This window comes from Cryptomeria japonica, chromosome 2, assembly GCF_030272615.1.
Source record: "Cryptomeria japonica chromosome 2, Sugi_1.0, whole genome shotgun sequence".
Lineage (NCBI taxonomy): Eukaryota > Viridiplantae > Streptophyta > Pinopsida > Cupressales > Cupressaceae > Cryptomeria > Cryptomeria japonica.
In genome coordinates, this window is record NC_081406.1 from 97,979,070 (window position 1) to 97,998,197 (window position 19,128).

The window sequence follows — 19,128 nt, forward strand, 5'->3', positions numbered from 1 at the left end:
AAAGAACATCAAAAGGAGCTTAGATAGAATGTGCAATGTATAATTTACTTCTACTGACTTCGAGATTAACTTGTCTATATTCACTTTTTCATATTTTCAGACTTTTGGGCATATCATTCAATTGTGGAAAAATGGAGGAAGCATTGCAATACAGTGCAACCCAGCATCAAAAGTGCAAAGATTGTACTTGTTATGTAAAATAGTGTGTTCTACCACCCTCCCCAAGCAAAAAAGTAGATTTTCCTTTCCAATAATTAAATTAATATATCTATTATTAAATAGATCAGAGCTTCCATAAACCACCCAATCAATAAAGCTAATTTCTAAAGCAGGTTAATGTGGGTTGAAAGCACAGTAGCATTACATTTACATGTCATTGACATGAAAATCTGAAAGTGTAAATGGAATTCAACTACACAAGTTTAAAATGGAAAAAAAAAGGAAAATTTTGTAGGAGATGTTGTCATTGATGTCAAAGGAGCAAAGACAATGTTGTCATTGATGTCAAGAAAGTAAGTAGACAATGTTATAGATAAGCTTGTCATTAATGTCAAGAGTGAAATTATTATTATTGATGTCAAAGAATATTGACAAACATATCATCATAAATATATGGAGATCATATTGACTGTGAAGGCGGTTCAGTAAAAGCATTATTTAGCATTATTTTGTCATTCAAACTATATAAAGAGACACAGACAATCAGTATTGAAGTTGATATTAATAGTGAAGAACCGTGTTGTTAAAGTTTGATCAGATTTAGAGGTTATAGTATTTTTAAATTTTTCTATATAATATGTTGATCACAATGTCTCTATAATTTCTTCTTGGATATATATTAATATCAATGTAATATGAATATATATCAATCTGCAGAATTCTTAATATCAATATTAATAAGGAGATGCTTCAATACAATGAGATTGCAATGCAGATCAGAACTGTATATATAATGCTGCTGATATATCCTTGATCCAACTATTCCAAAATATATATTTATGCTGAGACTTGTTTAGCACTTATTGATTTCGGTACCTCCCAAATCATATTGGATCGAAAATAAATATTAATGAGTGGAGACATGTCTCCGTAGGGACATGTCTCTACGCGGACATAGTCCACGTAGAGACATGTCTCTACGTAGACATGTCTGTCCACTGAACACAAACTAATGTTAATCAACGTGTGTTGGCTGTTAATTATCATCGATACTAATATCGATTCATATTGTAATTTTAACCAAGGTCGATACTCATTATCGAACCGTAATGACATCAATGCAACATTAATATATATGATATCGGTATCATAGTATGCTATTATTGATAGCATAGTATGATATCGATATCAGCAATGTGGATATCGATACTCAATATTGATGTATGTCTAAATTAATATCAACAATGTGATTAGTATTAACAGCATGATTAACATTAATGATATGAACAAAATTAACAGCATGATTAATATCATTAGCATTATCAATAATAGTTATATTTCAATCATGTATATGATAACCAATAATCATAGCAGAATACAGAAGAAGGATAGAGATCAAATGCTCAAGGCCGGTAGGCCACTTATGCATTTGATTTCATCGATAGGAATAATCCGATCGAAGCTACAATTCATTAACACGTGTAAGTAATACATAGCACTGAGACAAAGACTGATGGTAACAAAGACGTATGGTAACATGATTGATCAGCGACAGTAATCAAAGACTTATGGTAACATAGCACTTAGACAAAGTTGACTCTGAATCAGCGATTAGCATGAAGACGTGTTCAATTCAGATATAAAGGCAATTCAGATATAAAGGAAAGAAACATAATCAACCTTGTGAGATTATCCATAATCATAGAATATTAATGTCAGCAACTATTCATTACAATGCAAGACAAGTCAGAAATTATTCATTGCTGTTCAGTTTGAAAAGATTCATTACAAAGGACAACTCTTATGTATAAACAAATATAACCTTAACAACAGCGTATAATGAAAGGATAAACTAATATAGTGATCGACTATATCCAATGGTTGATTAATATATCATGGTGAGATTCAGGACATATATTTCCTTGCTGGCAATGTCACTTATGGTAGCGACTAATGATAATATACAGCATGATGGTAGATTAATGACAGCAATTCAAATAGATTAGACAAGTCGATTATAAAAAGAATGGAGGATATAAACAAAGCCAAAGTTACATTGAGAAATGTTTACATGAAAACCGTGGATTATTCTTGTATTGAAAGACCCGAGACCTATAAGACTTTTCCAACAAGAATAAACAATGTTGAAGTAATGGTGGTACGATTAAGATACAGCAATAAGATCTTTTGACAAGGCTGACTACATAAAGGAACAACAATTACGTTGATTAAGAAAGATGGCATTTATAAAGCAGATCAATTTTGTATGAGAGATAAAAGGAGGACTTCACAGATAATAAATTATTTACAAGTTTGTCGATTCTCCAAGATGAGGAACCATTAGTATTGAATATCATAACTATTTCGATTAATGAAAGCAACATCACCGTATGAGAAGCGAGCGACTTATATAATACAACAGCATACAAATTATAAGAATAAGGTTAATATAAATATATGCCATTTGTCCATGCCGACTACAAATGAGAAAGCGACTATGAATACAATACTCAGCAAACCATTTATATACAACAGACGTCTATCTCTGAAAGAACAGTGAATATAGGAACAGACAATAGTACATACCACAAGACTATCGAAGAGTTTATGAAGAACAGATTAATTATCGATGCTGATAATAAAAAAGTTTATATTTATAATATATGCATCAATGTTAATAATCTGGGTTTACATGTATCAGGTCAATAGTTGACCGATAATTGTTAAAAGTGGACAAGTTAAATAATCGGTCTATGAAAAATCGATTTGAAGACATAAATAAACAAATGTATTAATCAAAGTGGTGTTAGTATATGACGTGTCACCATAATTTGAATTATAGCCAAAATCGGTTCAAATAGGAGGAGTACGTGATCTTTCACGTAAGGACATGATGAATCGTGTTTTCTATTGAGACATGATATAAATATATGTATATGTTTGTTGAAAGTGATATGTGTTGTGTGAAAAGAATACGCGGCATATGGAAGAATCTTTCAGAATTGAGAAATGAGAATTGTGGGTATGTGTAGAATGTGAAAAATGTGATGTGAGACGTGAGAGTGAGTGAAATAAAAGAATACAAGTGATAAGTAATAAAGAAATATATAATTCAGATATATATGCTGAGCTGACAGAAAAGAGGAGCATACACAGATATTAAAGAGGTATTTATACAGATATAAAGGAGGATATTATACAGATATAGAGAAGGATATGACGCAGATTTAAGGAAGAATTTATAGCAGATATAAGAAAGGCTTTACAGCAGATTTGTGAATGAAAGAAGATACAGTTGTGAAAGGAATAGTTGCAGATTTATGAAGATGAGTATATGCATGTGACGAAGGAATATATGCAGATTTGAGAAGATCAAATTGTCCATCATCCGTTGTTATAGCAACATTGTCAAGGTGGAAAATCAGATTTATGTGAAGTTAAAATTGGGAGTTGGTGCTTCCAGATTCTGAATTGGGAGTTGGTGCTTCCGGTGGGTAGGCGCTCACAAAATCTGAATTGGGAGTTGGTGCTTCCGGTGGGTAGGCGCTCACAAAATCTGAATTGGGAGTTGGTGCTTCCAGTGGGTTGGTGCTCACAAATTTCAGAAGTGGGAGTTGGTGCTTCCAGTGGGTAGGTGCTCACAAAATCAGATTTGGGAGTTGGTGCTTCCAGTGGGTTGGTGCTCACAAACAAAGTTAGGGGTTGGTGCCTCTAGTAGATTGGTGCCTACGAATATTGTAATAGAAGATTTATATAAAAACATTATTTTGTCGTGGTTTTCACCCGCAAAGGTTTCCACGTATATATCTTGTGTTCTACTTGTGTTCACATCAGATAGATTACATATTAATATTGGTATGCAATGAATGTGATAATGAGATAAGTTATATACTTGTGATTGAAGCTGAAAAAGTTAAAATTGGTGAAAATTGTTGTTATACTAATTCACAACCCCCCCCCCCCCTCTCAGTATAACCATGTGCTCTTCAAATTCACCCTAAACCCTAAAACACGAAGCACCAATTATGAAGTTATTATGTTTTATTCTTGTTTTCACATCTATGATTGGATATTCAGCTACAACAAAAAGGTATTAGGATAAAAAGAACATTAAGATCTAATAAGGTAACTAACAATTAAATAATGTAAACATGAATACATGGTAAAGCAAAGAAAGTAGAACAAAACCATGTGATCTAAGTCAAGTACAAATAGACACGAGGGCAAGACCACTTGAGGAAACAATGAGCTAATGAAGATCAAAATTGGAAATTAGCACAACCACACCTCTTTAAAGTACAAGAAAAACCAACGACATCACCATCCATCATTGCAATAGAGCCAATACAAGATCTACTAGCGTACATGGAAGAATCTCAAATGTTGAGGAGAGCACTATGGATAATATTAGGACTAAAGAGGGTACTTCCCTTAAAACCTCTCCAAACAAAGTCAAAGTCTTAAGAATAGAAAACATATAAAGAAAGGTGGGCCTAGTATTTACAATAAACTTACACCGTTCAACAAAAGGGGGGATTTTGTACCCATGAGCCTCACTCTTCTACATGTTTAAGGATAGAATACTGATAAGTTGTGGTTTCCTTCTTCAAGTGCTCAAGCTAGATAAGGACCTCAAACCAATTGTTTATAATTTTAGGTACCACTTGCAAAAGATGTTTGATCCCATTAGCTAGGGGCACTTGAAGCCACAAATGTAATTTTTTGTCTTGCAACTAGATTTGTTTGTTAGGACTATAGGTTGCACTCACCTTGCAATCCTAAAGTCTTTGATTTATTCATAGATGATAAATAATGTTTGTACTCAAAAGAAAATGGAGAGGGTGATAGTGGATGCTCCTATTGTGTGGGAACAATTATTTATTAGTATTTTATTCTCCTTGTCATGTCTTTGTAATATCCCCTCCTCAACTCTAGACTGTTACCTCCTCAACTCTAGACTATTAGATGGATCTTTAGCCTATTTTGGAAACCTGTAGGCTAATCAGAAACTAAATTAGGGTTTCCATCTTCAAGGTGGATTTTAGAGGGGTGTTCACAAAAGTTTGGCAATTTGCTCTCTAGGTCTTTCTGGGTTTTCAACGAGTTTCGGAATGGTGTGACATGCATTTTCATCAGAGGAGATTTTTGAAATTACTATTTTTAGTAAGTTACGACAGCTACCCAGATTGTGCTTAAAAGATGTTTGAAGTCACTATTTTAGCAATATGTTATTTTTAGTACTATGATGCAGCACTTGGTTTCTATTTCTGACAATCCAATTTGAGGGGTGGTTTATTCAAGTTTCTTGGAGTTCGTTTTTGGAAGAGTTAAGTGATTTTATAATTTCAAGTTGCTTTTTGACCCCCACACCTAGTCTCAATGACTTAAGCTATTCTTAAAAGATGTTCCCATGTGGTCATCCAAGTTGGGAATTATTAATAAATTTTATTGTTATTGGTGCACATGAAAAGGGATATAAAATAAAGTAAACTTTTAATCCCACATTGCTTGGAGAAGAGGGTCAATTCCTTGAGAAAAGCTATTAAAGCAAGTTTGAGAGGCTCATTTGGGTATGTTATTATTTGATAATGAAATGTTGCTGAAATATTCTTAGAGACTCTTGCTTTGGGGTTGTGTGTCTCCTAGCTTCTTCCAATTTCGATTTTGAAAGATAACTCCTAGCTGATTGTGGTGCAGCTTCATCCAGAAGTTGCCACGGTATTCCAATGGAGATTTCAGTTTTGAGTGGATTTGATGTTTTCTAGTTGGTGTGTGAGTGGTGTTTGTTTTTGGAGTGTAAAAACCCTAGTTGCTGATTCAAATTTATACTCATACTGTCTAGAGCTTTGGTCTAATTTTTGTGGGTACTGGCTCATTCTTTCCCAGAGATCTAGGCACTCCTATGCCCAAGGTTTCATGATTTTTGATGAGGACATTGACTTTTGCTGCTGATCATACCTTTTAGTTGGTCGTACCATCTTGCCTGGGCTGCATTGGGATTTGTGTCATCTCCCTAGTTGCTGGTTGGGACCTGGGAATCGATGGTGGTTGGATGCCTAGCCTTTATGGTGTCTTTGCTTTCAGTTTGAGCTATTTCGGAGAAGAATCAAAGGAGATGTGATCATTTGAAGCTTTCTTGGGTTGCTGGTTGAAAAAATAAGTTTGCAGCTGTTGCATATCAGATTGGGTATCACTGTTCTAAACTCCTATTTCTCATCATAATTTATCAGCATTGAGTTTGGATTTGTTTCTCTAACTTCTTGAATCATAGTAGCGGTGTTTTTTCATTATGCTTCAATGTTATCCTTATTGTAATTCGCTGATTTAGTAGTACTAAACAGCATTCCTGAATTTTCAGATTTTGAAGCTAATCTTGTTACCCACTGAACAAGTGGAAGTGGCTGTTTCACCACCAATTTCTTATTTCATTACTTTCCAGCATTTGATATTAGCACTCCCGCTGAATAAGTGATTGCGTTTAGTTTTTGTATTGCCCGCTGAGAAGTGGAAGTGGCTGGTTACACCGCCAAGTTGTATTCCCTTTCATTTTCAGTATGTTTTTCCAAGTTGCTACCTAATAGTCCCGCTGAGCAAGTGGTTGAGTTTGCTGGATTTTCTTATGCTAACATTAACGGTGCAAATTCTTGTGTTTTAAAATGGAAAAAAATTAAAAAATAAAGGGATATTTCAGTCTCCTCAAAGTTTACAGCCTTGACCACTTTTTGGGTCCAATTATTGCTATATGTGAGCAACTTAGTGATACTTTATTAAGCTGTCATTTAAGAGACCTCTCTGGCTTTTGTATTAATTATTAAAAAGTAGTTTTTCTTTATTTTATCTTTGGAGGTAAAGATAATTTGAAGGTCCAAATTATAATGCCTTTAAAGGCAAAAACTACCCCCCTCCTTTGGCATCCATTATGTATCATTATATTCAAATTCCAGCTCTCCAAGATGAAACCTTTTGACGACATAATCTAGAGGATGGATACCCTCTGATTTTTTGAGTGGATTGATGACAAAACCCTTTAATTCCTCATTCATGTTGGATGCAATTTGAGCAAATGTTTAGTCTTCATCAACTAGGTGAATTGTAATTCAGTGCCACATCTGCAAGATACTTGTTATTACTACAAGAAAATAATTAGTCTTCATCAACTGGACAAATTGTTTATTGTAATTCAGTGTCACACCTGCAAAATATTGTTATTAGTGACGGGTCTCACTTATTACTACACCTCATTAACACTGGTGCAATCTGCCCTTTACTCGTGCTACTTCAAATTGTAGATAATTAAAGTTCTCAGCAATCTGCTCTGATTTTATAATTAATTCATAATTTTCTATCTGGTATTGTCCAGAATAAGGGTTTGAAATTATTTTATTGAATCACTGGGTTCTCTATAAATTCAGAATTTATATTCTTTGCTGATCTAAATCTACAATCTCATTACATTGATAATTGCTGGTGCCTAGTTTATTACTGTTGCGATTCATTTCATAGGTTGAATAACATTCAATTCACACACAAATAAACAAATTGCCTTGGTTTGCTGTGGCCTGAATTAACTATTCAATTCACACACAAATAAACAAATTGCTGGCTGGTTTATGAAATATATATTGCTTAGGGGTTTTCTATTAATACTGTTATTGTTATAGTTTATTCTGCCCTGAATTTAGGTCGTCTTTATTCAGAGTTTCCTAAATCATTCGTTAAATAAATTAGCTGATCTGAACTTAAATTAATTCTGTATATATTTACTAATATTTGGTAGATAGATGTAATCTAGGAAAACAACCACCTGTATGCTTTCAATTCATGAAATTCAAATAAACATACAGTTAGCATTCATCTCCAGCTAGGGTTTTAATTTTTTTAAACTTCAGCAGTTGCTTTCAGTAGTGATTTTTTGTGCTTGTTTCAAGTTGTTTCAAAAAAATCATATAATTTCCAAAATCTTAAAAATTATAAAATGGCACATTACACTCCTCCATCTATTTGTAATGTCATTAATAGCTAGTTACAAAAGGAGTCAAACAGGAGTTATGAAGAATTTTTCTCATAATGGGCTATGACAAGACATTAAGTTGCCCTATGGGGCACCCAAGATTGGGAAAGTGGCCTTAATAAGGGAATCTGACTATTATGACAAGATTTATAACACATAAGTGGTGTACTAGGAGTTACATTCTATTCCAAGAGGTTGACCAATTGATTATGGGAGTTGGATTTTTTCATGGAGGATATGGGAATCTAGTTTTTGGGCCCATGGTATTTGCCCCTTGTTTAGTAAACCATTTATGGTTTCCTGTTTCCATTTATTCTACACATTGGAGCCTCAAAATAGTGGCATTGTAACAGGTTAAAGACTGTTGGATTTGTTTTGTCATTCATGTTAAAAGGAGTGTGTTTTGATGGTCAGCTTTAGCGTGTAAATTGTTTGGTGTCAGCTGTGTTTGATTCTCAGTTTCAAGTGAAACTTCAGTTCAGGCCACGTGTTATACTTCTTCAGCAAACAAGTACCTTGTTTGTTCGGTGGCATTTGAATCTGGACGAGTCAGCTGTGTGGGTTTCATGTTAAGTTAAATATGTGACAGCTGGTGTGCGTGTATGCCTGTGGGACTGTTTGATGCCGTGGCATCTTTTTGTAACTGATCTGAGGCTGTCTTACATACTGCCAATCTTAAATTCTGAATATTCTGAATAACAGCTCTGGCATTTACAGAGTGTTTTCAGGTGCAGTGCTCTGAACTATAATGCCATTTTGTCTGGTGTTTGCTTATTCGCTGGAGAATTGTTTTTTGGTATTATGGGAGTTTCGTAGCATTATTATGGCAGAATCGTTTTTTGGTATGAATGATTTGCTGCATTATCTCTTCTTCTTGACGTTTTTTGTGCTGAGAAGAATTTCTTTTTGCAGCTGCTAAACACATGTTATGTCTGCAGTGAACAGTTCAGCTGAGCAATGTCATGTTCTTCATAATAAGAGTTTGGCATTTTTCCTTGGTTAAGAGATCTTTTCAATTAAAAAATGTGTGTATATTGTCATCTCCTAAGAGTTGGTTTTTTACGTTTTTGAGGACTGAGCTAAGTATATGCAAGTTGCTGATGGTTTTGGGTTAGGAACACTTGCATGATATTGATGAAAAAATTAATAGACTTCCATTAGAATGTTGAAGTTTCCAACAGAAATATGAATGTGTTTAGGGTGATATGATTATCGAGTTGGATGGGTGCCTTAGTGGTGTTAGTTGCCACTGTTCTTTCTTCTCTGTAGAGTTCATAAAGCCGTTTATGATTGTCTAGTGCTGTGATTTGCAGATCTGGCAACTGGAGCTACAAATGTTTTGTTATTATTCTTCTTAAACGATCTTTATTTCTTAGAAGAGTGATTTTGGTTGTTGCTGCATATCGAGATTACTGAAAAACTTTTTATGATGCTGTATGAAGCATGGAGAGAAGAGAGAGATTAAAGTTGATAAGAAGTGTTGTTTTTTGGTTTACACTTTGTATGATTCACTACAAATGTATCTGCAGTTCAGAGAGCATGCTGCAGTATGACACCACTCATTTGGTGTGATACTTGAAGTTGAATTTGTATTAAGATTTGTACTTTGTTTTTGTTGCTCTCAAATCAGTCAAATTGTGTTCATAGAGTTGGTGCTCTCTTAGTGATTGAAGTCACTGTTGTATTGAGTTGGTGCTGTTTAAGGAGTTGGACCTCCTATTTGTAATAGGGTCGGTGCCCACTTTGATAATGAAATTTTTGTATGCCGTGGTTTTTTACCCAAATGGGTTTTCCACGAGATAAAAACAAGTTTCATCTTTGTGATTGTATGTTTTGCTCTCTCCTGTACTTAAATTTCTTTAAGAAACTGAAATACTGATTCACCCGCTCCCCCCTTACCCCCCCCTCTCAGTATTTCTTGTTGTATTTTTCAAAGACAATCTTACACGTACATAGATTCTCCCAAAATTATGTCAAATTGAAGGGAGAAATTTGTTGTACATGCATCTGCATTCTCTTTGATGGTGGATTTTTTTTCCTAAAAGGGTTTCTCCACATGCATCCAGTGTTGTATGGTAATTTCAAGGTTTGCTGGTTTTATGCTTTCTCCATTTCATTCCAAGTTGGTTAATACATGAATATGACAACATCTGTACATTTAGTTTGATGTTCTTGATACAATAGTTCACTCTACTTTTTAACATTGGTTTCTAAAATATTGATAAATTTGCACTCACCTTGAAACTGATTCTGCAGCTGACACAACTGGCATGACAACTCAGCAGTCATCACATGACACAAACCCACTAAAATATCTTGCTAAAATCATGAGATGACAACAAGAGGGCTTTCATGTGACAAAGTTTCTAGGATTTGCTAAATTTCAAAATTACATAAAACCACAATTGACAGAACTCAAGGGGGTTTGAATCTAGGTCTAAAATTTCTTTTGTAATTTCTTGGTAAATGTTAAGGAGTTTTGCAATCAGTCTTTTTATGTTTAGAAGATTGTTTGACATCACTAAGAAGAATGAAATTGGAGCTGTAATGAGCAAGCTACCAAAAACCAAAGAAATGATCATAATTCGGAAAATGGAAGCATTTTTTAGATACATCAAAGGAATCCCCAACAAGTTGACCATTTCTAACTGTCTTTTGTCAACATTCCTCACTCAATTTGTCAACTCAAGGGAGGCAGCAAGTTTTGAATGACTGTTGGAAGATGAACCATTCCTGCTTCCACAAAAGTCTTTTCATTTTCTTCTACACATGATTGTATGCAGATGCATTTCTGAGTGATGCAAAATTAGTGTCATAACTTCACATCTTTTCTCAGTAATTTTAAATATTGTGCATAGCCATTATATTAATAAAACTTCTGGTCCTATTTGTTTCCAATAATTTTCTTTCTATGTATCACATACTCTCACTTCTCCTTTGTTGCTCTGCATTATTTGAGTATGTATCTGCTACAACACATTAGACTTAGTAATTCAGAATCAACAAAAACCCTTGGAAAACCTCTTATAAATAAACAAATTCAAACAACCGGAAATTAAAAGTTCCTTTAGAACCCTTTTGTCAGCTGAGTCAACTGCTAAGAAAATTAACATAATTTCTTTCTTTCTTTATATGTCGTCTCTTATTTCACAGAAATGGGGCCAATTTTTAAACTTTATGGTACATCTTAATCTACCACAAAAAAAATGTTTATACCTCCAAGGGTTTGTTCATCTCATCCTCAGAATGTTCGGTGCTACTTGTATGCTCTGTATGGTGTAATGAGACAAGCTTATCCCACAAAAACTCGCTCGACTCAATATCAAATGCAACAGCTTTTCCAAGTCTTTCCCATAGGGTTGTTTCCAAAGTCAAGTCAGCACACTCTTTGGGTTCAACTGCACCACTAAAAGGAAAGCATTAAAGTTCTTATCAGATACAAACAAGATAGCAATCATAATCTAGGTTTAGTTTCAGCATTGTACACTTCATAGTTTTCTACTGCAAATACATATACATAATTCGGAAGAGTCATGAAGATCTGTTAGAAAAGCAATAGAGCAAAAGAACCCAATCTACTTTCTAACTACTAAGAAGATGACCTTGACTTGCAATAAGAATAACAAACATGGCATACAGGTAACATAAAGGTTGTTAGTTTGGTCATGACCAAGCAAGACACCAATTTAAGATGTCAGACCCTCCTTGTACAAACTCACAAGAGAATCGCTTTCTCATTTCAATTATATTTTGCACAAATCTGCACCTATTTAGGTTCAACCTTTAACCAAGCCTGTGATAACTGAAGCATTTCCAGTTCTTCTAAGCCCAAGGTGCAATTGAAGACTTATTATGATGTTTTAGTTATGTACAGAGATTTGCTCCATCTAGAAAAAATTATTGTTCAAAGTTCTTTTCAACCATGAGAACATAGGCAGCAATATCTACTTGCATATAAGCAAACATCAAATGGCTTTCAACCATGGTCCAGACAGGTAGAAGATATCAGACTTCAAGACTAGTGGAGGCTAATCTGCAAAAATTCGCACAAGCATGGGAATCAAATACAGCATCCATTTGAAAATGGATCTAAAAGCAGTAGATGCATGTTTTTGTGATCGAACTATTTTCTGCAGTGTTCCTGCCCACTTATTGTCTCCGGTTCTCTGGCATTTTATATTGATTATACATCAAGTTACCATTATCATTGTTTGTCAGTCTTTGTTGCTTCTCTGCTTACAGCAGTACTTTATTAAATTAATTAAATATAAAGTCATCTCTTAATTTTTAATTTATTTGATAACTTTATAAATAATTAACATAATATTATTAATTAAAATAATTAATTAAGCTATCCATGAAAAATAATAATAATTTTGGACAACTTAACTAATTAAACTAATTAATCAATTTCTCTCCAAAAATGGGGACATTACAAAAGTGCTCAGAAGGTCCGAAGGACAAGGATCGCAATTGCTTTAGGTCATTTCTAAACAACTTGCTATTTTTAGAAATTTTTGCTTTTTCTTCTTTTTTGAAAGTGGCATATGGGTTTTGTTCCTTGAATGATTTCATTACTACCCATTTTGTCGGAATTTGAAAGTCTTGTCTTTGAATATAAAAAGCAAGGCTTCGAAATTTTTCGCTTTCTTCTGAGATTAGGGTTTTTTATCTTCAAGTTTATTTTAGTCTTGCCCATGTCTTCAAATTCGAGAAATTTTGCCTCTTGAGTATAAAAAGCAAGGGTTCGAAATTTTTGTTTTTTCTGGAATTAGGGTTTTGATCCCTATGCCAAATTATTACTACCCATGTTCTCAGATTTTGAAAAATATGGTCTCTAAGGGAAAAAAGCAAGATGGAAACCCTAATTAGGGTTTTGTTCCAAAAAAGCACTCTTCAAGTCATATGATCAGTACCCATGTTCTCAGAATTGAAAAATCATGTCTTCAAGTGCAAAAAGCAAGAACTTGGGATTTTGTTCCAGAAGATTAAATATGAACATGGCTGGTCTAGATGGAAGCATGGCTGATGAAATTGGAAGCAAATTGGCATCCAGGAAAAATTCCGCCCAAGGCATGGTTAATGGCAAGACATCCTCAAGCCAAGGATGGAAGCATGGAAGATGGCACATAAATAAGAATGTCCAGCTACTCTCAAGTTCGCCCAAGGCAAGAAGCAAAGTTGTCCGAAACTTGCTAAACTCCTATCTCCAGTTACCTAACTCATGGCGAGGGTCAAGCAAACTCCTACCTTTGGTTTTGGTCAAGCAAATGAAGTTGGTGTCATGTCTTCCAAGTCCGCCCTACATTGGCACATGGAATGAAAAGTCCACCCTACTAGGTGTGTGGCATAAGCAAGCTAAACTCTACCTAAGGCATGAGCAAAGATGGAAGGATACCTCCAAAGTCCACCGTAAGCATATATGTCATAAGAACCTTAAAGCCCGCCTTGGCTAATGCATTCTCAAGTCCGCCCATGATCAAGTGGCAAAGGGTTAATAAAGTCTGCCTAGGGAGAAGAAAGCATAAAGTGTGTGCCACAAGCAAGAAGTTTGGCATGTCAAAGGAGCCTCAAAGTCCGCCTTGTCCTAAGGTTGGCAAAGTCCGCCAAGGTCTAAGAAATAATGTCTAAGTAAGTGCCAAGTCCACCTAGCCAAGGAAGCCTTCCAAGTTGGTAAGTATGGAAGGAAACCATCAAATCCAAGCTCACCTAGGCAAAATTGAAGTTGGCATAACATGAATAAAGTTCGCCTAAGATTGAGAATTGCCAAGTTGGCAATAATATGTTGATGACATGGCACTTTTGATGATTTGGCGTTTGAAGGCAATTAAAACAATAAAACATGTGACATGGCATCTAAACTCCTTTTAAAGTTCGCCTTCTAGAAGCAAGTAATTCAAACAAATAAAACCTTCCCAAAATCACATTCTAGAAGAAAGCAAAGGGATGAGAGAAGAAGGATAAAACTTTCTAAAAATTGCATATGATAGAAGCTTCCAAGGCTCCCTTCAAGAATAAGGCAAAGAGTTCGAATTTCTAAAGGATGAAATAAAACAATAAAGCTTCTAGAAACCACCTAAGAAGCTATAAGACAAGGTTTTAATTCTTTATTTGCCAAGCAAAGAGTTCGAACTTCTCGAGGAAAGAACAAAGCACAAAGCTTCTAGAAACCGTTTGGGAAGCTATAAAACGAGGTGTTGCTTCAACAAAGATTTCATTATTTACCAAGCAGGGTTTGAATTGATCAAAGCAAAAAGAAGAAGACAGATTGAAGAGAGCAATGTCAACAAACTGATCCAAAAATTGCATGGCAAAGTATTTCAAGGGTTTGAGAAGTTTGACAACAAAAATCCTCCAAATTCACCATTGACAGCAGATTAAAGGTTTGCTGATAAGACAATAGAGCATCTTCCTCTTGTCATATACTGAATCTCCAAAATTCACCATGGAAAGGAGAGATTATTCAAATCTGCACATGTTTTGACAGTCTCCTAAATGATCTCCCAAGCAAATATAAACCTGTCCAAAGGCATATAAGCTCTGCAAAGAAGAAGGCATTCAAGAATAAAATTGATCTTACAAAGCATGGAACATTTTCATCCAAGACCGCCTAAGGTTGGGCAATAAAGCATCACACAAAGTATGATGTAAACCTTGACAAAAGACATGGCAGAAAGCAAGGCAAACTGTCTGGTCATCACTGAAATTCACCATGAACAGCAAGCACAATGATAAGATAACATCCAAATACACATGCCCATCATGACCAAAAGACATATGACTGTCCAAACCCTACTAAACTCCGATCTGCAGTCAATAAAGGTGGCATGAGTTAGCTAAACTCCTACCTAGGGTTTGAAAGGATGACATATTGAAATTTGCCTATAAAGTATGAAGATTCACCAAAGATGATTGTCAAAGAATGTTCCAAGCCAAAGGAAAGCATGAAATTTGCCAAGATGACATGACAGAGCAAACATAAATCGATATGAAGACATAGAAGGTGCATATTGAATTAAATTTGTTCCAAAACTCAAACCCTAAGGCATGAAGAAATTGTCCAAACCCTTGCAAGATTGATTAAACCCTTGACACAAATTGATTCATCTAGGCATAAATGGAATATGTGAAGATAGCTAGCTTGAGACATAGAATTTGATCCATCAAACGTGAAGACAATTAATTTGCCATACCAAGAGGACAAAATTCTGATCAACAAATTCACATGAAATCAGACCAGCATTTTGGAAAATAAATTTGTCACATGAAATGAATTTTTAATTATTTTCCAAAATTAAAATTATTTTCATAAAAATAATTTTCAACACTCGGAGAATTTTCAAAATCCAAGATTTCTAAAAAGTTCTAGAAGATTCTTTGATGAGAAAGAAATTTTGAGGGGAAAATAAAACTTTCCATTTTGGAAAGACTTAAAACAAAAAAAACAATAAAAAATTATTAAAATTAAAAAAAACAATAAAACAAAATAAAACTTCTAAGTTTAAGAATCCTAAACTCTATATATTCTCAAACAGTTCATTCTCACAATTCATCATTCAAGTTGAGAATTTAGAGAGCAACTGAGAAGAAGTTTTCCCTCAAGTTTGTGGATTTTTGATCTTCAAGAGAAATTTTCAAGAAGTGAAAATCTTCTGTGTTGGAGGTCAGGAAATTAAGTATTTTCTCTGATTTTAAGATAGATTTTCAGAATCAGAGGTAAATTTCAGTCATAAAGAGGATTCAAAGACTCAATCTGACTAAAATTCCTTCTCTTTCTATCTTATTTTCCTCAATTTTATCAATTTCTTGGCCAAACCCTCACTTTCAATCTGCTTTTTCACAAAAACTTAACCATTTATCAAGTCTGAAAGTGAAATTTTAAGAAAAAAGATTAGAAATCAGAATTAAAATCTGAAAATAAATTTTCATGTGTTTTGCAAGGAACACCATTCAAGAAGCATCAATGAAGTTTGCCAACAAAGGGAAGCAGATGGAATTCAAGATCAAGTCTAAATGGAAGAATGTCAGAGATACTGACCTTGGACATGTTGACCTTGAAGAGTTCAAGAAAAGAATGTATGGTCTTGATGGACACCTACCAACACCCATAGCCTGTCAGATGATGAGGAATGGTATCGTCCAAGCGGTCGGATTTCCTCTCGCCAAGCAATGTGCTAAGCTAAAGGTTGAATGTGCTTGACACTACAATGCGCAGTCAAGAGAAATCATTGCACTCGATGGAAGGGTTTTAGCAAACCTTTCAGAGCTGTCCATCCAGGAAACATTTGGAATTCCAAAATACAATAAGACAACCTACAAAACAAAAGAGGATACTAGAAGGATGTATGATGCTCAATCTAAGCTCTATGTAGCTAATGTAAACAAATCATGGTTGGAGAAGAAGAGGCCTCAAGGGAAAGTGCCTAAGGTCCTGTTGCGCCCATACTTCAAGGAAGAATATGGATACATTATTCTGCTGTTGAATAGGCTAATGGGCAGCCCTAAGGCTACACCATTCAAAACATGGATGTATTACAACATGGACGAGATCACCTTAGGAGTCGGGATGTTTAATTGGTCTCCCATAATCAAAAATAACCTTCATGAGTAGGAGATAAATTTGGAGAAGACAAAATCATTCTACATGAGTTCTTACATAGTCTATCTGCTAGCTGAAACTTATAGATATTCTAGATTAATTTGTAGAGGCATATTTGGCGATGGAGAGAATGAATTCCGGTCCTATGATTGCTACCCGCAATTGCAGCTTAAGGAGAAAAGCTATCGAGCACGTGATGCATTCTTGATGTACATTACAAGGACGTTGCAAGGAGGAACTCACCAGAGATTGTCTCCTGGCGCTAAAAGTTTGATCAGCAGTTATGGATCCTGGTTTATCCAATTTTAAAAATTTACATACATAAGGGTCCAAGGCTTTGAAGGTCGTCCTTATAAACTTCCAATTTACCCAACCAGCCAGATGATTCTCCTTGAAGTCCTCAGGAGACTTGAGACATATCAGAATTTCAAAAGAATAAGGCAGAAGGCAGCAATCACATTTCCATTATTTATTGGAAATATGGAGGAATATTGTCCAACAGCGCAGGCAACTAAGAGTGCCAGGCTAGAGATGCAATGGTACTCTTTCACGTTCTATCGACCTAGAGCAAATTATGACCCTCATAACAATATTAGATCAGCAAATGAAGGAAGATTCAAACACAGGGTAGACAGAAGATTTTTGGGCTAATGCTGCAAATGAATTTGATATCAAAAAAAGGTTGTTTTCCAGATTGTCAATAAATTTCATCAGCATGACCGAACCTTTTCTCGTGCCAGATCAGTTGGAAGATAACAAAGAACATACTCAGCCCGACTTTGATAAGCATGCACCCCTTCCTCCTATCAAGTGGTCAGAGCCAGGACATGCAGATTTAACCACTTTGATGCGAACAATTATGTAGTATACTAGGTGGTGGGTTGATCAGCAGTGTCACAGGATGAAGAGGAAAAATATAACTTTGACATATACTCTGATGGGAGCAGCAGAAGGATATTCCTCAAATGAAGAAGCAACTCAAAGTGTTAGTGCTAAAAGAAAGGGAAAAGCAGTTGCAAATGAAGAGCCTGCTCAGAAGAAGCAAAAGATAGAACCCTCTCGATCTGCCACATCTAAGAATGAAAAATATATATTAACTATTGATGAGTCATTCGCAAAGATAGACATTCCTTCTTCAATTCATGAGGAGAATGGAGAATCTGTCCACGAGCAAAACGAAAAACCACTGTCTCCCACTGGCACAAAGGTTGTAGAATCAGAAAATGAAATGGATGTTGAAGAAGGAGAGTTTCAAGAAGGATGATTTCCGCCCTTCGAGGTATTGGATTTGAAGAAGGCAATCAGAAGATGGAAGGCATTGAGCAGCCCACTATTCCTGATTGGCTTAAGGAGAGGTTGAAAATAAACACACCAGTAATAGAGGGTTCAGAGGAGGATGATATGGTAGATTTCCTGGCCAAACTAGAAAAGGTTGCAGTAAAAAAACCAGCCAAGAAATTTTCCACCATCCAGAGTGATGAGGCAGGCAACCGTACAGTGCAAATAGTTGTGCCTAAGGTGAACAAAGCAAAGGGAGACATTGCTCCTCATGAGTATGAGATCACCACTTTTGACTTAGGCCCAAGCACAAAGCCCAAGTAAAAGAGGACTTAGACAATTCAGTGGCTTCCATGAAGGCAAAGCTAGATGAAGAGACAGAAAAGAAGAATGAGCATAAGAGAGAAGTAGAGCACTTAAAAGAATATATTTGGCATTTGACTACTAAGCCACTTGATCAAGCAAATCCAGAGGTTCTCCCTCTTTTGAATTCACAGCAAGCAGTCAAAGGTTCTGAGGAAGATGCGGTAGCAGCCAATGAAACTAGAGATTGGAGGGAAAGTATAAGAGAAGAAGCAGCCAAGTTTATGGAAGGAATATCATCAGCATATGAACAAACTTCTTCTTTACCTTCTAGGATCGCGAACATGGCAGAATTTATGGATTGACTTCCAAGATATCCAAGATAGAATCATCCCATGCCTTAGAAAGCTGAAAGGAGTCTCACCTCAAGAGTTGGTTGATCAAAATGTAATTGAAGCAGGGGCTGCCTATGACTTCAACAATTGGCATTGGATGCTGATTGCACAGAATGAAGTCTTGGAAAAGGTGAAAATTAATGCCGATAGAATAGAAGAACATATAAGGGCAATTTAGGACGAGATCTTCCTTGTAGTTACAAAGATGCTTGGGAAGGAGACTATCCAGGAAAGTGATATGCAGTTGGAGAATTTGAAGGTCAAAGTTCAAGACATCTTCTTTGCCATTATAGGACCAGTCTTGAAAAGTAATTTGGCTAAGGAGTCAAACCCCCTGTCCATCAGAGATGCCTTTCAGAAGCAGGAATTAGACTGGGAGATCA

At 35.4% G+C, this 19,128-nt stretch overlaps 1 protein-coding gene across 2 annotated transcripts in view; it reads right to left on the minus strand.

Moving 5' to 3' along the window:
- The window catches only part of LOC131050791 (dual specificity protein phosphatase PHS1), a 156,452-nt gene that overhangs the window by 31,106 nt on the left and 106,218 nt on the right, over positions 1 to 19,128 (minus strand). The window contains exon 4 of one of the 2 annotated variants that reach the window (XM_057985057.2): positions 11,387 to 11,576. In XM_057985057.2, coding sequence (XP_057841040.1) covers positions 11,387 to 11,576 — 190 coding nt within the window. The remainder of the gene's footprint in view (positions 1 to 11,386; positions 11,577 to 19,128) is intronic. The other variant, XM_057985059.2, reaches the window with a different exon arrangement.